The 24,570-nt window shown below is 41.3% G+C and overlaps 2 protein-coding genes across 2 annotated transcripts in view; both read left to right on the top strand.

Moving 5' to 3' along the window:
* The window catches only part of qsox1 (quiescin Q6 sulfhydryl oxidase 1), a 28,778-nt gene extending 26,566 nt beyond the window's left edge, over nucleotides 1-2,212 (top strand). Inside the window, exon 14 of the mRNA XM_075485346.1 lies at nucleotides 303-2,212. Coding sequence (XP_075341461.1) covers nucleotides 303-1,120 — 818 coding nt within the window. The 3' untranslated portion in view covers nucleotides 1,121-2,212. The remainder of the gene's footprint in view (nucleotides 1-302) is intronic.
* A 9,871-nt stretch (nucleotides 2,213-12,083) lies between these two features.
* lhx4 (LIM homeobox 4) lies at nucleotides 12,084-23,199 on the top strand. The gene is made up of 6 exons (XM_075485347.1): nucleotides 12,084-12,421; nucleotides 16,019-16,190; nucleotides 17,584-17,786; nucleotides 18,380-18,534; nucleotides 19,103-19,274; nucleotides 20,320-23,199. Exons 1-6 carry the CDS (start codon nucleotides 12,343-12,345, stop codon nucleotides 20,706-20,708), a joined length of 1,170 nt encoding a protein of 389 aa, XP_075341462.1. The 5' UTR covers nucleotides 12,084-12,342; the 3' UTR covers nucleotides 20,709-23,199.
* Nucleotides 23,200-24,570: the final 1,371 nt, after the last annotated feature.

A 24,570-nucleotide genomic window follows, 5' to 3' on the forward strand; every position in this document is an offset into this window, starting at 1 on the left:
TGTTACCAAATTTATGAAATTTTACAAAACTTCAAGCTCACAAACTGGACCGACTGGTCCCAGGCAAGCACATTTCTGCTGGCAGTTTTCTTCATATACAGATAACAGGGATTCTGCAAAGCAAGATGATGTGTTGAACAAATATTATGGGAAAAAAAATGTGTGTGTGCTCTAATGTGTTTGATTTTGGGTGGTAAAATGCTTTTTAGATTGAGACGACTTATTATCTGATTGATAATGAATCCTGTTTTACAGTAATGTGAGGTAATGATTGTAGCAGTGTCTTTTCTTCTCCCTGTCAGACTACCTTGAGGATGGAAGCCAGATTCTGGAAAAGCAGAGGGAAAGCAATGCCCGTCGGCAGCTAGATTTAGCAGCTAAGAAACACATAGAGAGGAAAGCCAGGGAGGCCTTGAACTCCATAATGCTTCCTCCACCATCACCATCCCCCATGCAAGAGGAGGAGGAGGAGGAGGAGGAAGAGGAACCACAGGATGAAGCAGGGGCATATGAAGAGGAAGAAGGTGAGGAGGGAGCCCCAGCAGCAGCTATTGAGATGGGGGGTAAGTCCTCTGAACCAACACCCTGGGCCAAACCAGAAATGGAAGTGGGTCATGGGCGACGGCAGGCTCACGGGAAACCGAGCATTGTGGGAATGAGAATGCGAGCGCAGCAGGAGGACATCGTGGATCTCGACTCTTTTGTCAACCAGCACTTCAAGGCCAAGGCTCTGCAGCTGGCTGCTTCCAGCCGGGTGAAACAGCGCACCCTGCAGAGAGAGGTGGAGCCAGATCCCAGGCAAGCATTTGGTCTTGGCGGGGAGCTGGACGCAGGGCTCGGCATGGTGGGTCTTCACCCAATTGACACAGATCTTGAGCCAGACATGGGGCAGCAGAAAAAGCGGCTGCAGAAGCGAGAACTTGCAGGCCAGTACTTCATAGGGGAGGCCGAGCTGAGCCACAAGGAACGCTGGATATCTGTGTTGAATATCGGATTCTCAAAACTGGACATCAGTCTTTGTGTCATCCTTTATGTCCTGTCCTCCATGTGTCTTCTAGTCATGTACCTTTTCTTCAAAAACCGTCTCAGGGTACGGCGGGTTAAGCTAGCTTTGCCCTGATCCAAAAAGTGTGAAAAACTGACCTGAGCAACATTTCAATTTCACTGGTTTCATGTCAGCTAAGTTTGGGGACACAGTAGAGGGACGTGGAAAGATTAGGCAGCCATAGTAGGAAACAATATGTTTTAAACATTATGGATGGGTTATATCAAACTGGAGAGAAAAGGAAAAGGGAAATGATCAGATTTCTTTCAGTTTCTTTTTAATCGGGGCAACAATCTAACATTGTGTTTCATGTTGACTCCGGAGCCTTTTAGGCAACAATACAACTGTGGAATTATGTGCACATAGATATACATTTCCATTCATTTATGTTTGGGTTTCGTTCCTCAGTTAAGGATAATTAGGTGTGCTTTTGAATCTTATTTCACCACTGATGACAGATAAAATGAAACCCACTATGAGCGAGAAGTATTTCTTTAATTTATATGAAGTGAATGTGACAGACTGTTTGGGGTTTTTTCCTTCTTTTTTTTTTTTCTAAAGCCTCCTGCTTAAATCCTTTTTTTGTCTTATAGTGCAGTGAGGACTTTGTAATTACTTCCCCAAATACTAAGAAAAGGAATCTTTTAATTTCATGGAAGATTTTTATGTATTTCCATGAGCTGAGCTGAATGGCAATTCTAAAGCATTGACTGTTGTATCTTTAATCACACGTCAACTGCTCTTCCTTCGAATGAGTGTGTTTTGTGAGGCAACTCGTTTTAAAATCAGACGCTGAAAACTGCTTTGTGGCTTTTAACAAACTGCCATGGAAAGTACTGATGGTAGCAACATATTGTTGAATACTGTGACACGTCCAGCAGGGCTTTCACTAGAGAAGAGCAGACTGTTGGTGTAAGTTGGGCTGTTTTCACTGAGCTTTTTTCCATGTCTTTCGAAGACTACATCACACTGTTGAATCCATATGATAGCTACTCTAGCTGGTGATGAAGTTCTGTGGGGCGATGAATATGTTCACACTGGATATGGTTTTAGGATAAACAGGATTTGTTTTTGGTTTGTGGCCATGATGTAGATCTTCAGCTGGGCATCTCAAAAGCATTTTCTGTTTGCCTACATCTGAACCAATAAAGCTATTTTTGATAAGAATTATTTGTCTATTTGGTATCCTTAGTCACTTAGGGAAAGTTTTGGAGAAGCACATTAAGCCACATTAAGTTTATTTATTTTGATTAACAAAAGGGGCTTCAGCTTTACATCTATCTGTGTTGACATCAGAATGTGTTTACTGACCATCAGAGTTTTGTTTTTTCAGAGCATTTTTGGGAATAACAGATTCCTGCTTGTTTTTTGTTTTGTTTTCAGCAAGACCACGAGAATATGTAGCAAGGAGAAGCTGGGTGTTACATGTAGAAATGGGGGTTTAAACTACCCAAGGTTGAGGGAAAAAGCCTGTTGCCATCTGCTGTGCAGCGCAAGCTAAATCCTAACAATTTCATTGGGATTATAGCAAGTGAGTAATCCAGCTTTCCTTTAGGACCAGAGAGGAGAGATTACCCTTGAGGATTAGCTCCCTGCAGATAATAAACTTTATTAAAACGCAATCGGCTTTCATGGGGCTTCTTCCATCCTCACATACACTTGGAAGTGGGCTCTGCCAAGGGGACCCACAGGACTGGTAAGAGGGGATCGGATGGGGTGGATGAAAGAGGGAGCACTGTGTGGGAGGGATAAATGAATGGATGGACGGGTAGAATACGAGGGTTTGATGTTGAGATTAGAACAAGCCCATCTGAAGGACAAGTGATGCTTGATCTTGAGCTTTGTGCTCTCTGAAACATTGGCTTGAATTCCCTTGACTCGTGGCCTTTACCTCCAAACCCCCCTGCAGCCTGTCCCACGTACACACAGACACACAGTCGTCCCCTCCGTCTCTTTATCCAAACCACGTGTTCAGCCTTTGCATTGTGACAGGTTTTGATGGTGAAATAGTTGAGTTAAAGCAGTCGATTTTACACACACGCACACACACACACACAAAATAGGCTGATTAATAGCCTATCATTAAAGCAGAGGAACATCAAGGCTGGGCAGCTGTGGTTGTGTGACTTAATCAAACAGTCAGGTACTTTTAGTTAGATGCTCAATGACATATCATGATTGTAATTTATTACAACTTTTATAATAGTGTGAGCTTTATTCTTAGAAAAATGGGAAAGCAGAGGAGCAATTATATATGTGTATATATCTCTATATATAGATGTATAGATATACTGTATATATCTGTATATAGATTTATAATATGTGTGTGTGTGTGTGTGTGTGTGCGTGCGTGCGTGCGTGTATCATTTTTTGACTTGAGCAGTGTTCTCCCACACATCTGATCTGCTAATCTGTTTAAATGTTTATCTGTGTTTGTTATAGGATTGGAGTTGCCGATACTTTGTGCTGCTCACACTACAGAAGCCTTTTATCAGGTGTCTTGAGCCTCAGTGAGCTGCAAGTGTTGTGATGGTTCCGACTAATGATGGTTAATGAGGAAGTTGGCAACAACTACATATCTGTCTGCAGCTTTGCCAAGTTCGAAGTGAGTCGTTCATACTGAAGACAGAGGCTTCCAGTTGAAATCAGGATGCACACAGAGCTGTTTGAGCTTTTTGGATGCCTGGATTCAGGAGCAAAAGCTTTTATCAGACATTCTCACATAAGGAATGTAACCTGAGATTAGATTAAATGTAGAATAACGCAAAAGAAAAAGAACAAAGAAAGATTTCAAACAAGTTGATGGACAATTCAGCAAAGAGCAAACGCTAAGCCACCACCCTGCCCTCATTATTTTTGTGGGTGCATTAATATAAATCAAATTATCAGCCATTAGGCTGCTTTGATTTAAAAAAAAAAAAAAAAAGTACTAACAGATAATGCTCCACAAAGGGAATGGGATAAGTTAATAAAACTGGTTACAGATCTCACCAAACAGAGGTTTTTTTTCCCAGCATCTTTTGAGTTTGCTGCACAATAGCTCCAGGGATTTACCATAAACTGGACTTTTATGATTTTATATATGTTAATATGCGACATCTGCTTTTAGGTGAATTTTCCCCACCTTTTACAAAAAAAATAAAAATCACACTTGATGTTTTCCCTTGATTTTTAGAGTTCATGAAGTTAGACTTGCATCACATTGAATGGGCAGACATGTCACTAGTTTTGGTCTCATGATCTATTTAATGCTCAGAAAAAAAACACAAAATGAATAACTCAACTTGAAGCCCCATTAGGGTTTTTTTTTCACTTCATTTGAATTAAACCACTCGGGAACTAATTGTAATCTGGTTCTTGGCCTCCCATTAAGTTGGTCGGAGTCTACCCCAGCACAGAAGTGCTATGTTTGGAAAAATGAAAACACTGGATTCTAGCATAAGAACTTTATCCCATCTGTAGAAACGTGGTGCTGGTAGTATCATGGTTTGGGCCTGTTTTGTCGGATATTAGTAATTCTAGTTTGCCATCATTGATGTAGCAATGAATTCTTAATCACACCAGTTAATTCTACAGGAAAATGTCTGAACATCAGCCTGTGAACTGAAACTAAAGAGAAAGCTGGTCATCTATAGCCTGGCGACGCCATCCTACGTACTTCCGCCCAAAGATTTTGGCTCCGCACATAGTCTGGCCAAATCCCCCTACCTCGGTTCGCTCAGTGTTTTGCCAATCAGCAAACAGTTGCGAGTGGTGACGCAGAACTCACGCGCGGAGTCCATTGTAGTCCATATAATTGTAGTTCAACCGCAGCGGAAATAAACATGGCGACGGAAGAATGCTAGAAGCTATCCATGAAGTTGTCTCAACTCTGGAGAGCATTACACAATTAAAACAAGAGCAAGAGGAATGCCTCATCAATTTTGTTAGTGGCAAGGATGTCGTAGCTCTCCTTCCAACTGGCTTTGGGAAAAGTTTGATTTATCAAATGGTACCGGTATAATGAAAGCGGATGTGGAAAGCGTGATTCGCGGGCTAGAGCCTCGCGAGAGTAAGCATGAACCTCGGCGCATAACCTACGTCCTTTCTAAACATTACTGATTGGTTAAGGGAACTCCAATGAATTTAAGTTGCTGAGTAAGGTCCCACCCTCCATGGAAACGGATTCCTCTTGGGTTTTTCCAGACTGTTTGACGGAGTCAACAGTCGGCTTTCGCCCAGGCTAGGTCATCTAGGCCTAATCATAAAAAAAGAACAACGTTAATGTTTTGAAGTCGTCGAGTCGAAGCCCAAACCAAGTATACATGTTGTGGAAAAACCTAATATGAGCAGTTCATGTTTGGGAACCCACCATCATCCCAGATCTGAAACCGTTCTGTTAAAAGGAATGAGCAGAAAATGTATTCAAACTCATGCCTTGGACTGATTAAAAGTTACTTGAGGATTTTATCTGCAGTCATTTATTAGGGGACTTCGCCCACTACTGAAGGTAGTTTACAGGTTATGGCTACTCAAACATTTAGTATTATATTATTCATCAAAAACAAACACCTTACAAGTTCAACTGTAAAATCATTGAGAACAATAAGTCTTGACAGCTACCCAAAAACAATTATGCTTAAAAGAACCTTGGGTTTAACTTTTTTGGTTGTCGATGAGCTCTGCTCTCACATCTGGTTGGAATGACCATTGTGAGGAACATTGCCTTTTCAGGTTAATTATCCAGGTAATAGTTCTTCTTGGAACGATGTGAGTCATTCCCAGTGTTTAAAGTTGACTTTCTCTCAAACTTTTGGATGAATGAGTGCATTGTTGAGAGATGTTTTGCACTTAGACACTGTTGTGTGATGAGACCTGAGACTGAAGGGTAAAAACCTCACCTTGCTGCCCTCTTGTTGTCTTCCATAAATTAGACAATGCAGAGTTTTATAGTCACTCCTCTCCTGTGTGCTCTCTGCCTCGGTGTTTATTACCCCTCTGGTATTGATATTAAAATGCGGGAGGGGCTTGATGCATTTTTCTGTCATCTCTCTTTCTGACTTTAATAATACTATAAAGCTTCCTGCTGTAGACGGAGGGAGAAGTTGTGAGGGGGGTGAATAAATTATGAAGAAGAGCTTAATATATGGTGTGGTATATATCACATCCAAACTAAGCCAGATCCCCTTTTGGGTTTTAAATATGCAGCCTTTTAAAGGCATGAGTCAAGTAGGGTCAGATCCATCTCATTTTACTGCTCCCCTTCCTCCCCCTTTCACATTGGTGCTCATCTGCCGATCTCTCAAACATCTCATCTAACTGTCAGCGAGGTGAGATGCTGTTTGTACCGAGGGGGTTAGCAGATGATTGTCATGCTACAACACAGCCAATCAGACCAGTGTTCAACCAAGCGAAAGCTTCAGGTGCACGCTGCTAGTTGTGGTTAGAACAGTGACTCAGTTCCTGTTTGGGCTTACTCTATGATTTGGCCCGTATTTGACTTTGTCATTAACAGCTGAGAGTCTTTGTTCAGAAGCAAGCACGATAAAAATGCCTTTTTTGTATTCTTTGGCTTGAGAAACAATTGCCCCGGCATTAAGCATCCCAAACTTGAATTTGGGGTATTTGGAGTAAAGGTTAAAACACTTCCAACAAATCAAACCAGTCAACAAAAGAATTAAGTCTTGATAACTTCTGCGATTCATGAACATGTGTTAAAGGGAAAACTTTCATTCCTGTGTCACAACACTTTTTTTGTGCTTTTTACTTTGTTCTCAAAATTTCAAAGCCAGAAGTCGACACCAAAGGCAGTTACACTTTCCCACAGAGGACACTGCTCCTTACCTGACTGAAATGCTTCTTCGGAAATCCACATTTGTTTTCTGTTAGTTATCCACCTGACTACCGTGTGGAATACAGGCATAGGTGTACATATTCAGTCATCATAATAAGAAGTAGTGTTTGATAATATACAGTGTATAGTTTCCTATAGGTACACATTAAAAAAGATCAGTGGGTCAGTGATCACTGAATCAGTGGGAGCCCTGAGTTCGTTCCCCATCGGGTGATAACGAGAGACAGCAAGCAAAACCTTATTCATGTGTTTAATTTCACTCTCAGTTGCAGTCATGCCCGATAACCGTGTTTCCCAATGGTATCGCAAAGATATTCAGGTTTGACTTTGATCCAGAATGCTGGCAGAGATGTTAATTCAAACAAACTTGTCAACCCTCCATCATTTAAGTCCATCCTCTTCCTAATTCACTGGGGAACTTGAAATGATTTGCTTGGGACATTTGCAGTTGTGTTTCTTTGGTCACTGAAGGTTAGGAAGTAACTGCTCCTAAACCCTAAAGGAGCTGCTACACCGGCAATGCTGTGTTCAATATCATTTTGTTATTTATGAACATTTATTCATAGCTTATCAAAGAAGGTATTTATTTATGTATCCATTTATTGAACTATTTAGTTTTCATTGATTATTTCATTTATTTGACAAATGACTTGCCCTGGTGGGTCAAGAACATGAACAACAACATTTTCCCCCGAGCTATTTACATCTTACCCTGAAGCACCATAAGACCGAGTTGATCCCATTGTTATTCCCTACAATGACAGCTTGGTCACCTTAACCTTACAGATCCTTATGGGAAACAGGGCCGTGCTGGTCTGCTTTTACCAACACCCCTTCCCCTCCAGAGCTAGCATACAGCTTACAGGAAGTCCTTTGGTAATGAAGCTGGAAAAGATCCAACATTTGTCAGTCACATTGCTTTAATTCACTCAGTTGGCACTGCTCCTGTCATTGAGTCTCCTGTGAAGATTCCCCCTGCCTTTCCATAGAAATTGTGTGTTTTTAAAGTTTTTGTATATGTGTATATATATATATATAAGTCATAACTTATATATCATTAAGTCATTAACCTATAAAACCGATATTACATAGCAGTGTTTAAGATTTTTCAGAACTTATTGAAGAAAAAAGACTTATGTCAGAAACAGTCACATTTTAAGTGAGACAGATAGTCTGCAATGTTACTGGGTTAAAACTGTGGGAATAAACTGTAGGCGTTAAACTGCAGTGTTAAGGCTCATAAAACCACTGGTTAAAAAAAAAAAAAAAAAAAAGTCAAACGGCTGCTGTTTTGAAGAGCTACATATTACACTAAAGTATTTCATTTGTGTTCAAACTAACAGGTTCCCGAAGAGGCTCACTACTGTGAAATAAACACCATAACCTGAACTCAACTGAAAACGCATCACCGGCCTACTCTGCAGCTGCGTGAGGAGCTTTAACTCTGGGCTTTCATTTTCATTTACTTTCCAGACCTGATGTGATGAAGCTCGTGAGGGTCTGGAGTCTATCCCAGCATGCTAGGCGGCAATCAGAGAGGGCATAACCTTGGGCAGGTGCCAGATCATCTGAATGATTTCCAGAGAGATTCCTTAAGGTTATCCCCGAGTTTCCAGTATGTAAATCTGAATTTTGTCGTAAACATCTGCAGCAGTCCACCATTTTTTGCTGTTGTTATCGAAGAGCTATAAATGATTACTTGTTACTACTACTATTACTACTACTACTAATAATAATAACATAGTTTTACACTCTTGTTCGGGTTTGTGACAAGTATAGCATTTGTGAGCCTCTATTGGTCTGTTGTTTTTTTCTTTAAATCTGCCAGAGTTAAACAAGCCTATTACCGCCTCGTCTTAGTCCGACAGGGTCAGGTTCAATCAGAGAATTGGAAAATATCATTTCTGACGGGAATAGATTTCGTTTGTTAAACCAATCTCTTCTACTAATTACCCAAATGGACAGGAGCTGTCAGGAGACAATAACTATTCCCTAATAGAATTTGCCCCCCAAGTGCAATTTAATTTTCTCCTCGGTGCTCTCTCCTAAGGTTTCCCCCTCGCTGCCTGCCTCTCTCCCTCTCTCTGTTCCTCTCCTGCTTTCGGACCAAATGGTTAGGGACACGCGGTGCCATCGCTGCCAGTAATATTGTCTCACCAGTGGAAGAAAAGTGTGGACTTACTGCAGCTGTTTCTCCGCGCTTCTGCCACATCCTGCTGAAACGTGCCTCCGAGGGACAGGAGGAAGAGGAGAGGAGGAGGAGGTGGAGGTGGGTGAGAAGAGAGGAGACAGCGCGGCACACTGCCTCGAGACCACCCGTGATTAGGTAGGTCTGCACGACGCACGGACCGCACTCCACCTTTGCAGGACGGAGTCCGTTCACAAAGTTCCGAGATGTGCATCTTTCCAAAAGTGAAGTCACAGTTTAGTTTTACTTCATCATCTTTATGATGATTTTAACAGCAGTTTGCGCTCAGATTTGGTGCCGGTGTTTTCACCATGTTAAGGTGAATTTGTTCTTCAGTTTGAGAGAGGCCTCTTAAGTGAAGAGAATTTGCTCTCGCGCTCAGATACAGCTTTAATTTGGTCTCGTGGGCGTCGCAGACTTTTGTAAAACTGTTGACGGTCTGCTAAAGGTTTGGGCACAAACTGTCTATTTACCCACACTGAAAGGATGCATTCTGTGAATTGAATGTTTTCTATTCTGGCTCTTTACAAAGCAGGCCCACGGCAGAGTGCTACGACTGATGACACACGGTTACACACACGCACTACGTGCAATGAAAGCCTATAGTCTGTGGGGTGGATGTTTCTCTGTACATGTATTTCTGACTCCCTCTGTATGATGGATCTGTGAATCGTATTTTGTCAATGAACTCGTCCACTGAAATATAAGATCTAATTAGAGGTGGCAGGGTCAGCGATGGTGGCAGAAGAGTGGCCCTCTGTGTGAGTTATTGCCAGAGAGCTGCTTCCTGAACAGATTATCCTCCCTACCTTCTCATATACAAAAATCACTCATATCGCCTCCTCAGAATATACATTATTCCAATGATTTTATGTCTCCCTCGCCCCCCTTTCTTTCTTTCTTTCTTTCTTTCTTCCTCTGCTTGTGTAAAAACAGTTTGACCCGGATCTGCACATATTTGACAGGAGTGCTGTTTTCACAAACATAAATATGCAACCGTCTGCCATTTCATCCCTAAATTGGACTATTCTCTCAAAATAACAAACTAATGAATCCCAGATGTGGATTATTTTGCAAATCATAGAGCCTTTCTCAGCCATTTCATTTTAAAGATGAAAAAACGCATCCCGTCCTTTCGTGTCCCAGTGAAGCAGATGTGCGTGGTCGCATCTTTTCTCTTTCTGCATTTTCGCATCCGTCAATTACTCTAATTGTGTTGCCCTTTGCTGACAAGTTAAGAGCATTTTTATCTGCATTGTTTTCCAAGGCAGCTAAAGGGCCTCGATTACAACAATCAGAGTAATTGAAGAGTGTCACAAATTGAGGGATTTTGAGTGGGGAAAGTGTATAATGAAAATAAAGCAAGACCATATGATTCCCTTGTCACGCGTGCAGGGCTTGGATGGATGAGTGGATGGGCTTCTAACTTGGAAACTGCAGCCTTAAATGGGCTGGGAAAAAAATTCTTGTAATATCCCTGGCTTTTTTTTTTTTTTTAATCAGCTTGATGTGCGTTTTCATTTTGCTAAATTACATCTGAAACATTAAGCATGTAGGCGAATGAGATTGTGGCTCCAAACAATAGGCTATATAATGCGATAAAAGAATAAACAGCCCATGGCAGGCAGGGTATAGGCTACGAAAGAGATGGAGGGATAAGTCAGGATAATGCTGCCACACATGTAGGGAGAATCTAATTTATTTGTATGCAAATCAGAAAAATCTGAGTTTCCAGCACAAGCTTGAGTTTTGCACTTTCTACACACTGTCGATGGCTAATTGGGAAAATATTGATATATTTTTAGTATGACTTTAGTATGACCACCTTTCTCACCTCCCTGTGTGTCTTAAGTCCGTGTTTGTTGCGTTTAACTGATGCTGATAAGTATTTAAACTACTAAAATACTCCTCATTCATTTGAATAACATCGTATAACGATAGATTTTATTTTATTTTATTTTTTAATAGTTGACAAAAATATATGGCTTCATTAACCAGATGTGCATGCCAAGATGTGTGTGTGTGTGTGAGCTGCAAACGGACTTGATGGGAACAACGCGCACTTGTTTGGAGGGCGCACACTGGCGGCAAAGCACCGCCGTGTGCTTTTCTTTCCACCCTTGAAGTAAATTGGAAGCGAAGATTGAGTTCATCTTGCTTGAACTAGCAGCCCTCCGGAGGGAATATCTTCTCCGGGAGAGCAGAGTCAGACGATGGGCTTAGAAATGAACAGTGTCAGGAGGACTGCGCCCAGACTCCTAATCCTACCTGTCACTGACGGGGACAAGAATAGCTCAAACAGGTGATACGGGTCCTGTGAATTTAACTTCGATATGTGTCCAATAATATCCCCTCTGTGGTGTGGCTTCACCTCTGCTCACATGGCTGTTTAATGACAGCTTAGTTTGTTTCTCTTATGATCACAGCATCCCAGGCCATGTACGCACGCAGCTTTTAAATTGCCTATAAGCTAGGCCTCGGTGTTTTAGCCAAATAGACAACCACATTTACTTCGATGAAATCGGCTAGTATCGCTATTTCCACCTGCTGATACATATTAAACTCCTATTTTGTCTCGCATTTTGTTAGAAGAACCGCCCTCGAGGAGACATAAACCACGTCCGGGTGAGCAGACGAGAAATCTGCAAAGAAAACACTAATTTGTTCTTTTTAAATTGTTTTATTGACATTTCGTCAACTTAAAGTGAAACGTAAGTGATCCTCGTTTTCTTGGCTGCATGGCCCCCACCTCCACCTCTCCGTGAGGAGACCTACTGGCTCGGGGCCCCTCGGGAAGCCACTGCAGTGAGCTATTTATGGTCTCCACATGAGCAAGGTTCCGCCTCTCCGGAGACATTTTCATATACCATGTTAGACGCCTCTCCTCCTCTCCTTTCTCCTTCTGGCTTGTACACCTATTGAGGATGCTTTCCGCCTCGGGGGGTGGGGGGCTCTTTTTCCCGCTCTCCTATTGGCTCTCGATGAGCCTCTGCCGCGATGACGTCAAGCCCTGCCGCCCCTGCAGCCCTGAATGGACCAAGCAGCCTGTCTGATCCACTCCAAAACAGCTCAGCACGGCGCGGCACGGTACAGCACGGACATCACCCTGGGAATAGAGAAATTAGAAGGATAGAGGTTTGACCGGGCAGCGGTTTGAGATCAGTCTGCTGAGTGGAGACAGGCCTGGGCACCAGCATCATTTTTTTCCCACACAAGGCAGGACGGGGGAGTGCGCCCACCGTGTTGCGGGTGTATGTGCGTGCGCTCTGGATCAAGATGATGCAAAGTGCGGCGGTTCTACCTACAGAGAGTCCTGTGAAGAGTTTACCGGAAATTCTCGGAGTGCCACTGCAACGTAAGACATTTCCCCATCTTCCTTTCTTCTCTGTCGATTATTGGTTTGAAAACCAAGTGCATCCTTTGCGGCGGGGTTTGGCATGTGCGGAGAGGAGCTTAGTTACAGTAAGAGATTGAGGAAAAGAGGCTGAACCGTCTTACAGGCCAATGATGTGTCATTGTGCTTGTATTTCAAAAGCTGCAAAAGTAGCTGCGTCTTAGATGAGGGACACCTTCATAGCCAAGTAAAGAACATCCCGCATGTCCAATTAATCTCTGCAGCCACGCAGAGCTGGGCTGTGATCTGCAATAGGCGGACAGAGTAGCACAAAAGATGCCACTTTTATTCAACCTCAATTTCTTTTTAGAAAAAAAACCCAAAACGAAAACACACCATTTCTGGTTTAAAGGAACTGTGGGATTTTGGTTCTCTGGTTCGGCCTCAAACTTTGCTACATCCTCTGGCAGCGTCGCTGGGCTCACACTGAACCACCCAGCTGTTAATTTGTAAACGAGCCTGCATGGTCAAGAGATCAGACGCAGTTGTCATCATCGCCCATCAGAGAAACACACACTGACTTTGACTGACACTCATTACTGTGTCAAATTAAACGCCTCAGGCATTTTTTCCCCCTGTAAACTCAGGCCCAGACACGCGTCTGTGTTTGTATGCTTTGCAGTTCACGTTTGGTACAAGGATGGCTTCTTTTCTCTAATTTAACACATGTTTAAAGAGTTAATTATTCAAGAATTACAGCGATTAACGTCCAGTATCAAAGGCGAAAATATCTTACATCTGTTCCCCTGTTAATCTGAGCCAGGCTTTTTCATTATCTGATCGTACAAGACTGAAGTGCAACTGGATACATTTCTGCTCTGACCTAATTGTTTACAGGCGAGTTCGTAAAATGTACAGATGGAGCCGGGCTAATAGGCAACCACCCCCCTCCCTAAAAAATAAATAATCCACAGCAAAATAGAATAATGCTGAGATGATTAGTAGGCTGCTAGTTTAAAATATTCGCTGACGATAATAATTCAAAAAGTCATTTAAAAAGGCCTAAATATTCTATTGTATGTGTTGTATTTTATTGTTGTCAATTAATCATAAATAGAAAATGATATTAGGGTTTATTTTCTGCAGCCCACATCACCAGTGTGACCTAACTGAAAATGTATTTAGAAACTAAACGAAAACAAAAGGGTGGTGAAACGGGATGTGTGTGATTAAAGTATGTTCAACATATTTAAACCTGACGAAAGGAACAGAGCCTATATGTGGGCGGCTTATGCTCTTTAATTTTATAAATCGAGACAGATTAAAAGATTGGATAAGGATCCTGCCACTCAGCCCCCCCGCAATGCCAGGATTCATCCTGGATTTAAACCTGGATTATTTCAGGAATAAACAGAAACTATATCGAAGCATTTCATATCACACACCCAGTGCTCTACTGACTCAGGACAGTTACAGCCAAACCTTAACCCGCAGCCTGTTCGCCTGTGTTGTGGCGTGTTTACTTCACATTCAGGTAATCTGGTAAAAAACAACAACAACAACAACAATAAACAAACAGAAACAGGCTGCCAGCCTCTTCTGAACCAAAGGAGTCTGGCTCCGAAAAGTGTGTTTTAACTTCTTGTGTGAACTGACTGAAGCGGTGAGCCTGTGACGAGTGGAGAGTGGTGGCAACAGATAATAAGATATAAAGAAGACCTCCGAAATACATGAGATCTTCTCTCTCACACACACACGCGCGCGCGCACAGAAGCTGGCCGCTGCCAAGATCCGTGCTGCTTTCCTTTCAGCACCACTTCCCTCTCGGCCCGGCTCCATCCACCCACCACTTAGCTACAGATATTTCACGTTCTAAAAGGCCGAGGCACGGATTCGTGTCTCTTCCCCGCGTGCACCTTCTCTTATTTTGTGATTTCACTCCATGTTGGAGGGGGGAGGGGGGACACAAAGCCATTCCAACACGTGTCTGTGTGGGGTTTTTCTCTGCACTGCATGCGTGCAGTACTGGTGGTTTTTAGTTTTCAAGCCGAAGTTGCAGAATGCAAGTCGGTTTGATCCTCTAACGAGCAAAAAATGTGAGAGAATCAGAGTGGCACAAGCTGACGCGCTTCCCAGAGCTGATTTATACAATTGCCATTGTTACTCGTTTAGTTAATGCAGAGAAATGCAAGAAAATGTAACCAAGTGTTAAATGCTAAAAATCGCAGTGTATGTTTGTTCTCGCCGGGATCTTGCGGTCTTGACCTCCGGGTTGCAAAGCTTTCTTTTAGCTTGTTTGGAGTGATGGCATCAAGCAGAAGGTACTTTGATCTTTAGTCTGGATGATTTCACGACCGAGATGTTTTTTCTCCACAGTAAACATCTCTATAGTAATTGTCATTATTGTTATTATAATTATTTTATTCTGTCTTGTTCTTTTTTTTTATGACGCTTGTTCTGTGCACGTTTTTCCCTTAATGTTTTTTTTTTTTGTTTATTGTAAATAATGCAGATGTGTGACAAAGAGAAGCTGGTCTTAAAAACAGATTATATTCAATATATATATATATGTTTTAAGAAAATAGATAATAATAATGAGGGAGTGTATAAAACATCAGTTGGACATTAGTTGGTTGTTAATTGCTTAATTTAGTGGACAATGCACAGGTAAACATTAAGAAAAATAGTTAACAGTGACTGCATCAACTAAAATGTGGAATTTTGGCTTTTATTTAAAAAATTAAAAAAAACTTTAGAAACGTTTTACCTGCTGCGAATAATCGATGCTGAGGTTACATTTGGTGGCACATGTGGTGCTCTGATTTTTTTTTTTAGTTTTCGCAATTACAGAAAGGAAATCTAGTCTCGCCTTGATCTTGAATTATATCCAGAATTCGTCTCACCTGCCAACGCTGCCTGTAGCCAAGATTTCTATAAAATCATTAAGACAATAATTAGGCTCAAGATGAAACAGGAAAATTAAGAAGAGAGAGGCGGGGGAAAAATCGATATTTCATCATTTCTTTTTGCGGCAAACAGCTCCGAGATCAGCACCTTGGACAGTGACGTGCAAACGCACACTTCTGCACTCATTTCTATACACGCTTCCAGCTCAACAATAAAAAAATAAAGTTAGAAAAAAATTTCAAACAGCTTTTTAAAAAAATAATAGGACCGAGAATAACTTGTTTGGAAGATCTGAATGACTATACTGACATAAAACTTTTGAAAATATGAGACACGCGCCATCAATTGAACTCCCATGATACCGAATATGATACAACAACCTGATAAAATCAGATTTGACCAGACTCATTTCCATGTGTGTTTCGAGTTCAGGTGCGTTTTTAAAGCTGGGACAACAACCCACTTGTTTTTTATCAGGGAAACCTTTTTGATTGTGACTGAACTGTACATTCGTTTTGCGCTAAAAACGTATCTTATTTACCGTTTTATCTTACTTGAAAATAATGTGAAATGTTTTTCCACAAATATATATATATATATATATATATATATATATATCACTCACGATGAGCTACGCCCATGGCAATGGCAGCTGACTGTGTTTGATGTTTGCTGAGTGTGACCTGGTGTTCTTGTCGCTTCCCCTGGCAGAGATCCCTCAGTGTGCAGGCTGTAGTCAGCACATCCTGGACAAGTTCATCCTGAAGGTGCTGGACAGACACTGGCACTCAAAGTGCCTCAAGTGCGCAGACTGCCAGACTCCGCTGGCGGACAAATGCTTCTCCCGGGCGGGCAGCGTCTACTGCAAGGAGGACTTCTTCAAGTCAGTACGCTTCTCGCTTTGCTTCTTTATATTATTGTTTTATTTTTATTGTTATTTTTTTTTTAATCAGTGGCACACTTAAATCCAGCACCAATGCAACAATTCAGCAGGGCGGTATTTTTTTTTTTTTTTTTTTCTGGCTAAATTCCGAATACGTGAGTTTTTACAAGAGGTGGTAAAAAATTCTGACATAACTCCTGATATTCTCCCAGTTAAAACCAACTGTTTTATATTTGATGTATTCAAACATTGAATTCACTATTGTAATTTTTACTCTTGGCTCTTTATTTTATGTAATCGTTTTTAAAGTCATATGTTATTATGACAGGCTGGTTTAGTCAGTGTACACCTGCAGGAGGTTTTGATCAACTTCCTCTAATTTCTTAAATAAAACATCTACAGCTGGTAAACAGTTGTCAGTGCCTAGTTTGGACAGCTGATGATGATTTTGTATTAGTTAATCTCTCACTGGTGGCTAAACCATGTAGCTCAAACTGAAGTTTATTTACTAATTTAGTCAGAATCCTCATATGTGCTGTTGGTATTTATAATTTCCATACCTCACTTTATCGTCGCTCTGATTAAAGATTAAGTTATTTTATATCTTTTTGTCAATTTTTCTTTTTTTTCTTTCAACGATTGAATTTCAGGGGTATTACAGAAGAAAATTGAGTTTGACTTTCACCCAAAACAGGATCAGTAGATCTGGGCTATTTTCTAAATCATGTTTGAAAGGTTCTAATGCTCAAAGCTTGAATGAGACCTGAAGAGCTCTGAGTCTAACTGGTAGCTAACTGTGTTTGCTGACCCAGGGGGCAGCAAGGCGGATGTTGGCATGTTAAAATTCTCCAAACATGGGATAACACACAAATACACTCATGCAGATTCACTGGTGTTTACTTCCCAGTGGTGATTTGGAGGCTTCACCTTGCTCTTTTTTATTTTCCTGGGGTTGGTCCTGTGATTTAAAGCCTCTCCTGACTCAGTTTTTTTATTGGTTTTCCTCAGGGTGTGTTTACTGTTAGAACGCCCCTTCCCACTCCTCCTCAGCTCTCACTTCTTCATCTGCAAACACATAAGCATGCAAAGATGCACATGCACACACAAACAGGCATATACATCAACACAGTGCATTGATTCTGTCCATCAATCAAGCTGCTGGCAAATCTATCGTTAACAGAAACGCACTCCAGTGCTGATTTTTTTTCCTCCTCAACAGCTGGAGCTTTTATTAATGCAGACACGGTGCCATCACTCTTAGCTGCTGTTGAAGAAATAGTCTAGCCTGTAAAATTTTAATCTCAGCTGGTCCCACTGTTTCCACCAGCTTACCTTTCCAGTGTCTAGCATTAGATTCTCAAAGGGGATCTTTCTGCTTCATGTTTTCCTGCAGGCGTTTTGGAACAAAATGTGCATCATGCCAACAGGGCATCCCTCCAACGCAGGTGGTGCGGAAAGCACAGGACTTTGTCTATCACCTGCACTGCTTCGCCTGCATCATGTGCAGCAGACAGTTGGCCACTGGGGATGAGTTCTACCTCATGGAGGATGGGAGGCTGGTGTGCAAGGTGGATTATGAGACGGCAAAACAAAATGGTAGGTGTACAAGGATAAGAAGAGAGAATTAGCTGACATGTACACAGCAGACATAATTCAAGGCAATGGAAAAGTCCCTTTTAGTTACATGAAAATAATCATTAATATTTTCTATCCATTTGATTCAGTGCTGAAAGGTTCTGACTTCACTTGATTGAATCAAACTTGCAGAAGAACATAATGGATGAAGCTGTGTGCACTGTTCAGTGCAGTAAAATTACTTTTGACTGTGAATCGTTGGTGTTTGTCATCTGCTTGTGTGTGTGTGTGTGTGTGTGTGTGTGTGTGTGTGTGTTGTTTCTATCCCTCCCCCTCCTCTGTGATTTCCATGCATCTCTGATTGATTATGTAAAGTGAACCAATGCTCTTATATGGTGCGGCTCCAATAACTCCATTCCTCTGGCACTGAGTAGATTTATGTCCTCTGCTGTGGGAGTGGGACAGATGCACAAGGACAATAATACACTCCCATGCATGACCATTCACTTCATTTAACCAACACAAATACACTCCATGCAAAGGCCCGTGGGGTGCAGCCTGTTGACGTAACTGGACAAATGCAAGAAGATGCCACTCACACTTGTAATTTTCAGATGATTCAGAGGCGGGGACCAAGCGACCGAGAACCACCATCACCGCCAAGCAGCTGGAGACCCTGAAAAGTGCCTATAAGAACTCGCCGAAGCCGGCACGCCACGTTAGAGAGCAGCTGTCCTCTGAGACAGGGCTGGACATGAGAGTCGTGCAGGTAGAGTCTTTCAACTCATTCCTGAGAAGAGCTCTGTTTTCTGAAACTGATGTAAAATGCAGCAGTTCAGTCACTCGCCACACCAGCATATTAAATCCAACAGTTATTTTAAAAAAAAAAACAGTTGAAACTGTATTTCACACATTTGATTATATATAATCCTGACTACAGTCCCTCAGCCATGTCATTCTCTTTAATTTCAGCCTGATTCAGAGTTGTTGCCTGTATATCTGATTATCCCTGATCATCAAAACTGTGAATGAATGTAGTGATTAAATTCAGTCTGATTATGACTTTTTTCTTAAAATGTATGAAAAACAATCAGGCCTATTATTACAGCTTCCAGATGATGTTGTTCCACATCATTCATTATGAAGATCACTTAGATGATTCGTGATTTCATGCTCACTGTTATGCACCCAAATATTTTCAGGAGGCTGGGATGTGAAGGCATGAATAAGTTAGACTGGAGAACTATCACGACTGATGATTATTTAATTTGTTCGAGTGAGCTGGAAGGGTTTTTTTATTTTCATGTGATAATAATTGTCATCATTGTGTCTGTCAGGTTTGGTTCCAGAACCGGCGAGCAAAGGAAAAGCGACTGAAGAAAGATGCGGGTCGTCACCGCTGGACTCAGTTTTATAAAAGTGTCAAACGTAGCAGAGGAGGAACCAAAGTGGAGAAAGAAAGCTCAGCTGATGACGCAGGACTCAGTGACAGTGAACTAAGCTTCAGAGGTATTTTGTTTTTTGCCTAAGAGAGAGACATCTCCGTTAGGGAATTGTCAGATGGGCTGTGCTAATGGGATTAAGGAAGCTTTCAAGCTGTTAAATGACGAGAGCACAAGAAATTGAATGTGTCTTTGAGGCATTTCATTTGTTTCCTTGCATTCCTCGTTGCAGAGCGATGCTCTCAAGCAGATCCAAAATGGCAATCTTATTTCACATTTTCCCCGCAGCCGCTGATGCCTCCTGCCTCTGTTTATCTCCATGATGGAGCTTATTGGAAATGAGACAGGGTCCTTAGTGGGATGCAAACGGCATTTTAGACATCCTCTTGTTATTTAATATTTGCAACCCCCATTTTGGATAGTCATAAAAGTCTCAAAGCAACTTTGAAAAAGGAAGGCTATTTTTATGAGAAATGAAAACATGGTGACAGAAACTCTATAAAGCATGTGAGGCTTTTAGTCAATTAGAGAGAAAGCGCTCCGGAGCTTTGTTGTTACTGAAGCCACCCAGGGGATCGATTGAGATGGAAACAAATATTTTGTGCTGCAGTAATTGCACACTTCCTGACGCAGGTGTAGATTTCAGGGAGGAGAAAGGAGCTACATGTACCCACAATATTTATAACATGTGCAGCCCCCACATGTTTTTCCTAACACGTCACTGGATACATGTATTTAACTATACTATATGATTTGTATATGACTTTGTTTCCGCTGCAGAAAGCCCCAAATAAATACTTTGATGCTCAAAAGTTCTTCAAAAAAGAGCCCAATATGTCGCTGCTTAATGTGCCCTTTCTCATGTTCAAATGAAACCTGTTTGCAAAGAACAAACATTGTTTCCTACAAGCGGAACTGAAATGTTGTGATAGAGCATCAACTAACTGTACCTCCATGGTATCCAAATAACGTTGGCACAATAAATCGGACTCATAAAAGTACTTAACTGTATTGATAAATAACAGCTATATAATGTGCACACAGGTGGCAGTGCTGCTTATGTGTCACAGTTTTCACACTCCTCATGTTAAGTGATTCTGTCCCCTCCACAGATGACCAAGTCCTGTCAGATCTCGGCCACGCGAATGGGCTTTATGGGAGTGTCGGCGACGTGACCAGCAGCGCGGTGCTGAATGGCGGTTTCTCTGTAGACGCAACAGGACAACCTTACCACGACATTCGAGCAGGAAGTCCTTACGGTCTTCCACAGTCACCTTCCTCCATCACCTCCCTGCCTGGCCACACGCCTCTCCTTAACAACTTGGGCTTCAACATGGACAGTCTGGTGGCACAGGGTGGGCCGGGTGGTGTGGGACAGGCTCTGAGGGCCATGGCAGGAGGCCCAACCTCAGACCTCTCCACAGGAAGCAGTACAGGATACCCTGACTTCCCCACTAGCCCAGCATCATGGCTGGATGAGATGGACCATTCCCAGTTTTGAGTCTTCAGCATGGTAGGAAATCGCTGTGAGGATACATCAAAACGGACACAAGATATTTTTTTTTAAATTCCTTTGTATCACCTACTAAGACTGGTATACCTGGTGATGTTGGTAAAGAGGAGAAGGAAAAGAAATGTGACTCTCAGTCCTTCAGCAGTCGTAACTGTGAGGTATAACAACTGGGTCAAGATGAGCAGTCCGGACAAAATCAGTGAAGAACACCCACACAATGAATGTTCTCAACTTCATATCATTCAATTTTTGTTATCACCTGTCTTTATTTTGTCACTTCACTCTAAAAATTTGACTAAATTTCAAATATGACGGTGGACTATGCTTGCAGGGGAGACAATATTGCCTCGTGCCTGAAATAATCCACATCATCCCTGTCTAACAGCTACAAGATTAGGGCTACAATCTGGATCAACGTCCATGTAAGACTCAGAAGGCACCTGCATGCTTCTGATTCATAATGAGTAGGACTGCTGTTTGGCCATGTCAAAGCCTTCACAGTGGCAATGCACTTTACTCTCCTCTTCTTTTTCTACATATGTGGACAGGAAAGCAGAGGAGAGAGACATATGCACAAGGCAAAAATACAGTGTTTCATTGGGAGAGAAATTTACAAGAGCAGTGGCACAAGTGTGAATTTTGAAACATGCTGATGTTTTTTAATGTATTGCTGAAGCTTACAAGTATTTAGGAAGTAGATGGCCGTTGGTTTGTGCGTCCGTCTGTCCGTTCGTCTGTTCATAGAAGCTTTTATCTCTCCTGTTTAAATTCGGGTGAACGCAGTTTGCAGGTCTCTCTGCTATATTCACAGGTGCTTGAGTTGTTCTTGTCTGTGTAAAAGCTGTTTGGGAGACATCCATCAGTATTACGTTAATACAGACCAGGACTCACTCGGAATCAGAACTCATCAGTGTGAGGACAGTCAAGACATTCAAGGTTTGGAGTTACTCAGAGCTAACCACTCTAGTTACAGATCACGCATCTAAATTAATTTCAATTCTATTATTTTGAATGAACAGATATATGAAAAAGAGATATCCAGTTTTCATAATGCAGATTCTTTGCAGATAGTGAGCAATTGAAATGACAAAACATGAATTTGACATTCATAACACCAACAAGTATTAGGAGGAACAATGATAAAAGATAAAAACCCCTTTGTGGCGGCTCTCTTTAGTCTGATCCAGGCTTCTCTTGGTAATCTACTCAGTCCAGCAGCTCCAGCTTTGCCTGCTATCAACCTATTTCCTGACCCCAGATGTGCTGTCAGCCTGTTCTCTCACTTCCTGGCCTCCATGTCAAAGGGATTACCATAGTCTACCACATTCAAGACTGATACTTTACCATCAGAGCTGGTATGACTGCTGAGTTGTTTATAACGGTCCAGGCAGCATTAGCTGCATCTCAAACCCCACACCACAACAGAAACATACAAGACACGCAGGACAAGCAATATCACTGTTTGTGACTCTCTTCCAAATGCATTTAAGATGTAAGAGAATCTCACAGTTTAATCTGAACCTGTTGCGCATGCCGGAAGCAGTGGCTGTTTGGATTTATGGGAGAGTTTTCCTAAAACTCCGCACCCGGATCTTACCTCTGCTCATGCTTCTGTTCTGAAGACGAAGCAGTTTCTACTGATGTGGGCACCTTTTTGAAAGAAAGAAATTGCCAAGTCTTTGTTTTATTTACCAGAATGCAAATCAACAGACAGAAAGTGACATCATCAGGAAAAACTATGGATTACAGCCCACAAATCACAGCATCATAATCTAAGAAAAATAAACTATAATGGGATCAATATGTAGGTAAAGGGAACAAGACATGAGGTTCAAATGGAAGGGGGGGGGGGGGGGGTTTGTTTAAAAGGTACAATCATTTCTGAAAGTACTTTTTAAAACAACACTTATTTTGAATGACTTTTTAAAAAAAATATTTATCTATCTATTTATTGATTCATTACTTTATCAGATCATATGCTAAAGAAATATACCACGTGCAGAGTTTTAAAAGGCATGTGTATCATGTTTTAAACCTGAATGATAATTACTTATTAAAAAGGTTTAACACGACAAATAATTTCTACATGCCCCCAAATGCAGATTTTTGACCCTCTTGATGCTTATTTCTTTCTGTTTACATAACATTGGATACCCAGAAAGTGTTTCACGGGTTCCCCATGTGTACATTACATTGAAAAAGTAATTTGTTGGCTGTAATCTAAATAATAACAAACAAACAGACTATGGTCACAGTTTTGTTGTCTGTGTTGCCTCAGAGGTGTGCATCTTACTGTTGTAAATTTTGTACAGTTTGAAAACGTGTTGATCGTCTTGTTTCATGAGCGCTATTTATTATTGCCATGTGTCTTTGAAAAAGATGTAAAAGAGAGCACTGAATTTATTCATTTATGCCTTCTGTGTAATGGTATGAACTGTGTACAGTCAAATCTATATGAGGAAAATAAAGCTGAACTGTCTTTGGGTTACCCTCAAGTGTTTTTTTCTTTCATGCCTACAGTGATGAATATGAGAGTTAAGATTTTCAGCTGGGCTTTATTTTTAATATATCATAAGACAAATATGTGCTGCTGGTGTTTTTTATTATTTTGTCTTATTGAAACGCTCTTAGAGCGAGTTAACCCGCAAATTCATTTACCCATTGGGGGCATTTACCACACACTTAGTCCTCTATTCAATTGTGGAGATCCATTTAGAACCACCAACAGACAGTGGTCAGTCAGTTAACAGTGATTGATGCTGTTTTCCTCTCTTGCTCTTGGGGTGGGGTGGCAAGAAAGATGCATGAAGAGAGACAATAAGGAAAGAAAGAGAAAGGGGAGAGAAATAGAACAAGTGCAGAAACAGATGTCTTGCTGGCTGTTTCTCTGATCCTATCAGTGCTGAAGAGACACAGCAGCAGGTTGCAGCTCTGTCAAATCTATCCTTAATCCTTGGGCTGTTAAGTAATTGAGCGCTTTTTGAAATATGGGGAAATATGCTTTATAGTCAGGCAAAGAGGAAATTTGGCTCATATGCAGGTGGTTAGCTTGTATGTCAGTATGTCAAACTGGTGAAAACATCATATTGAGGATTGTATCCCGAATTTTTAACCAGTAGAGCCAATGACAATTCCCTACACTGATCCTGACCAGATCTAAAATTAAGTTTACAGTTTATTTTTGTTAAAATTTAAACACAAGGTAGTTCCAAAGGCCCCCCACATGCCTTCATCTTACAGTTCTGCTAGGGACAGCTAAGTTATATTTTATTATTTGTTTTTATTTAAGAAATAGTCCAACATAGAGAACAGTGAATCTTAAGAAAAAGCCTACAGACATGCTGTTGCCTTTCTTTAAGATGTTGATTTTGAGCATTACATTAACCATTGCTGTTTGAATTAGTTCACTAGTTAGTCTACTATTGCTAACGGTAGTCTTTTACGCATTGGTCAAAAAGTCCACTAACACCTGCTACCATCTGGCTTATGAATATAATGTGAAAGTGTTTAATCGCTGCTCAGTCTTGGGCCAAATACCTGCAGTAATCGCAGGTATTTCTCGGCTCCAGCTCGGAACGGCATTGATTGGAACACAACACAGTGTACATGTTCATTTTCCAAAAGAATACTGTGTATAAGAGTGGACACATCTCACCTTTTCTTTACAGAAATGCACTTTTATTGACTGTAATGTTTTTAATAGAGAAGTGAAACTGACAGCAACAACTCTCGGACAAAAAAAGATTAGATTAGTTGTTATACATTGTTATACATGTTCGCAAACACAGCTCACAAATCACTAGCTCAGTAACGCTTCATGGGCTGACATTTGCAGTTTCGTTAAATACAT

Source organism: Odontesthes bonariensis, chromosome 15 (genome assembly GCF_027942865.1).
Source record: "Odontesthes bonariensis isolate fOdoBon6 chromosome 15, fOdoBon6.hap1, whole genome shotgun sequence".
NCBI classification, from domain to species: Eukaryota; Metazoa; Chordata; class Actinopteri; order Atheriniformes; family Atherinopsidae; genus Odontesthes; species Odontesthes bonariensis.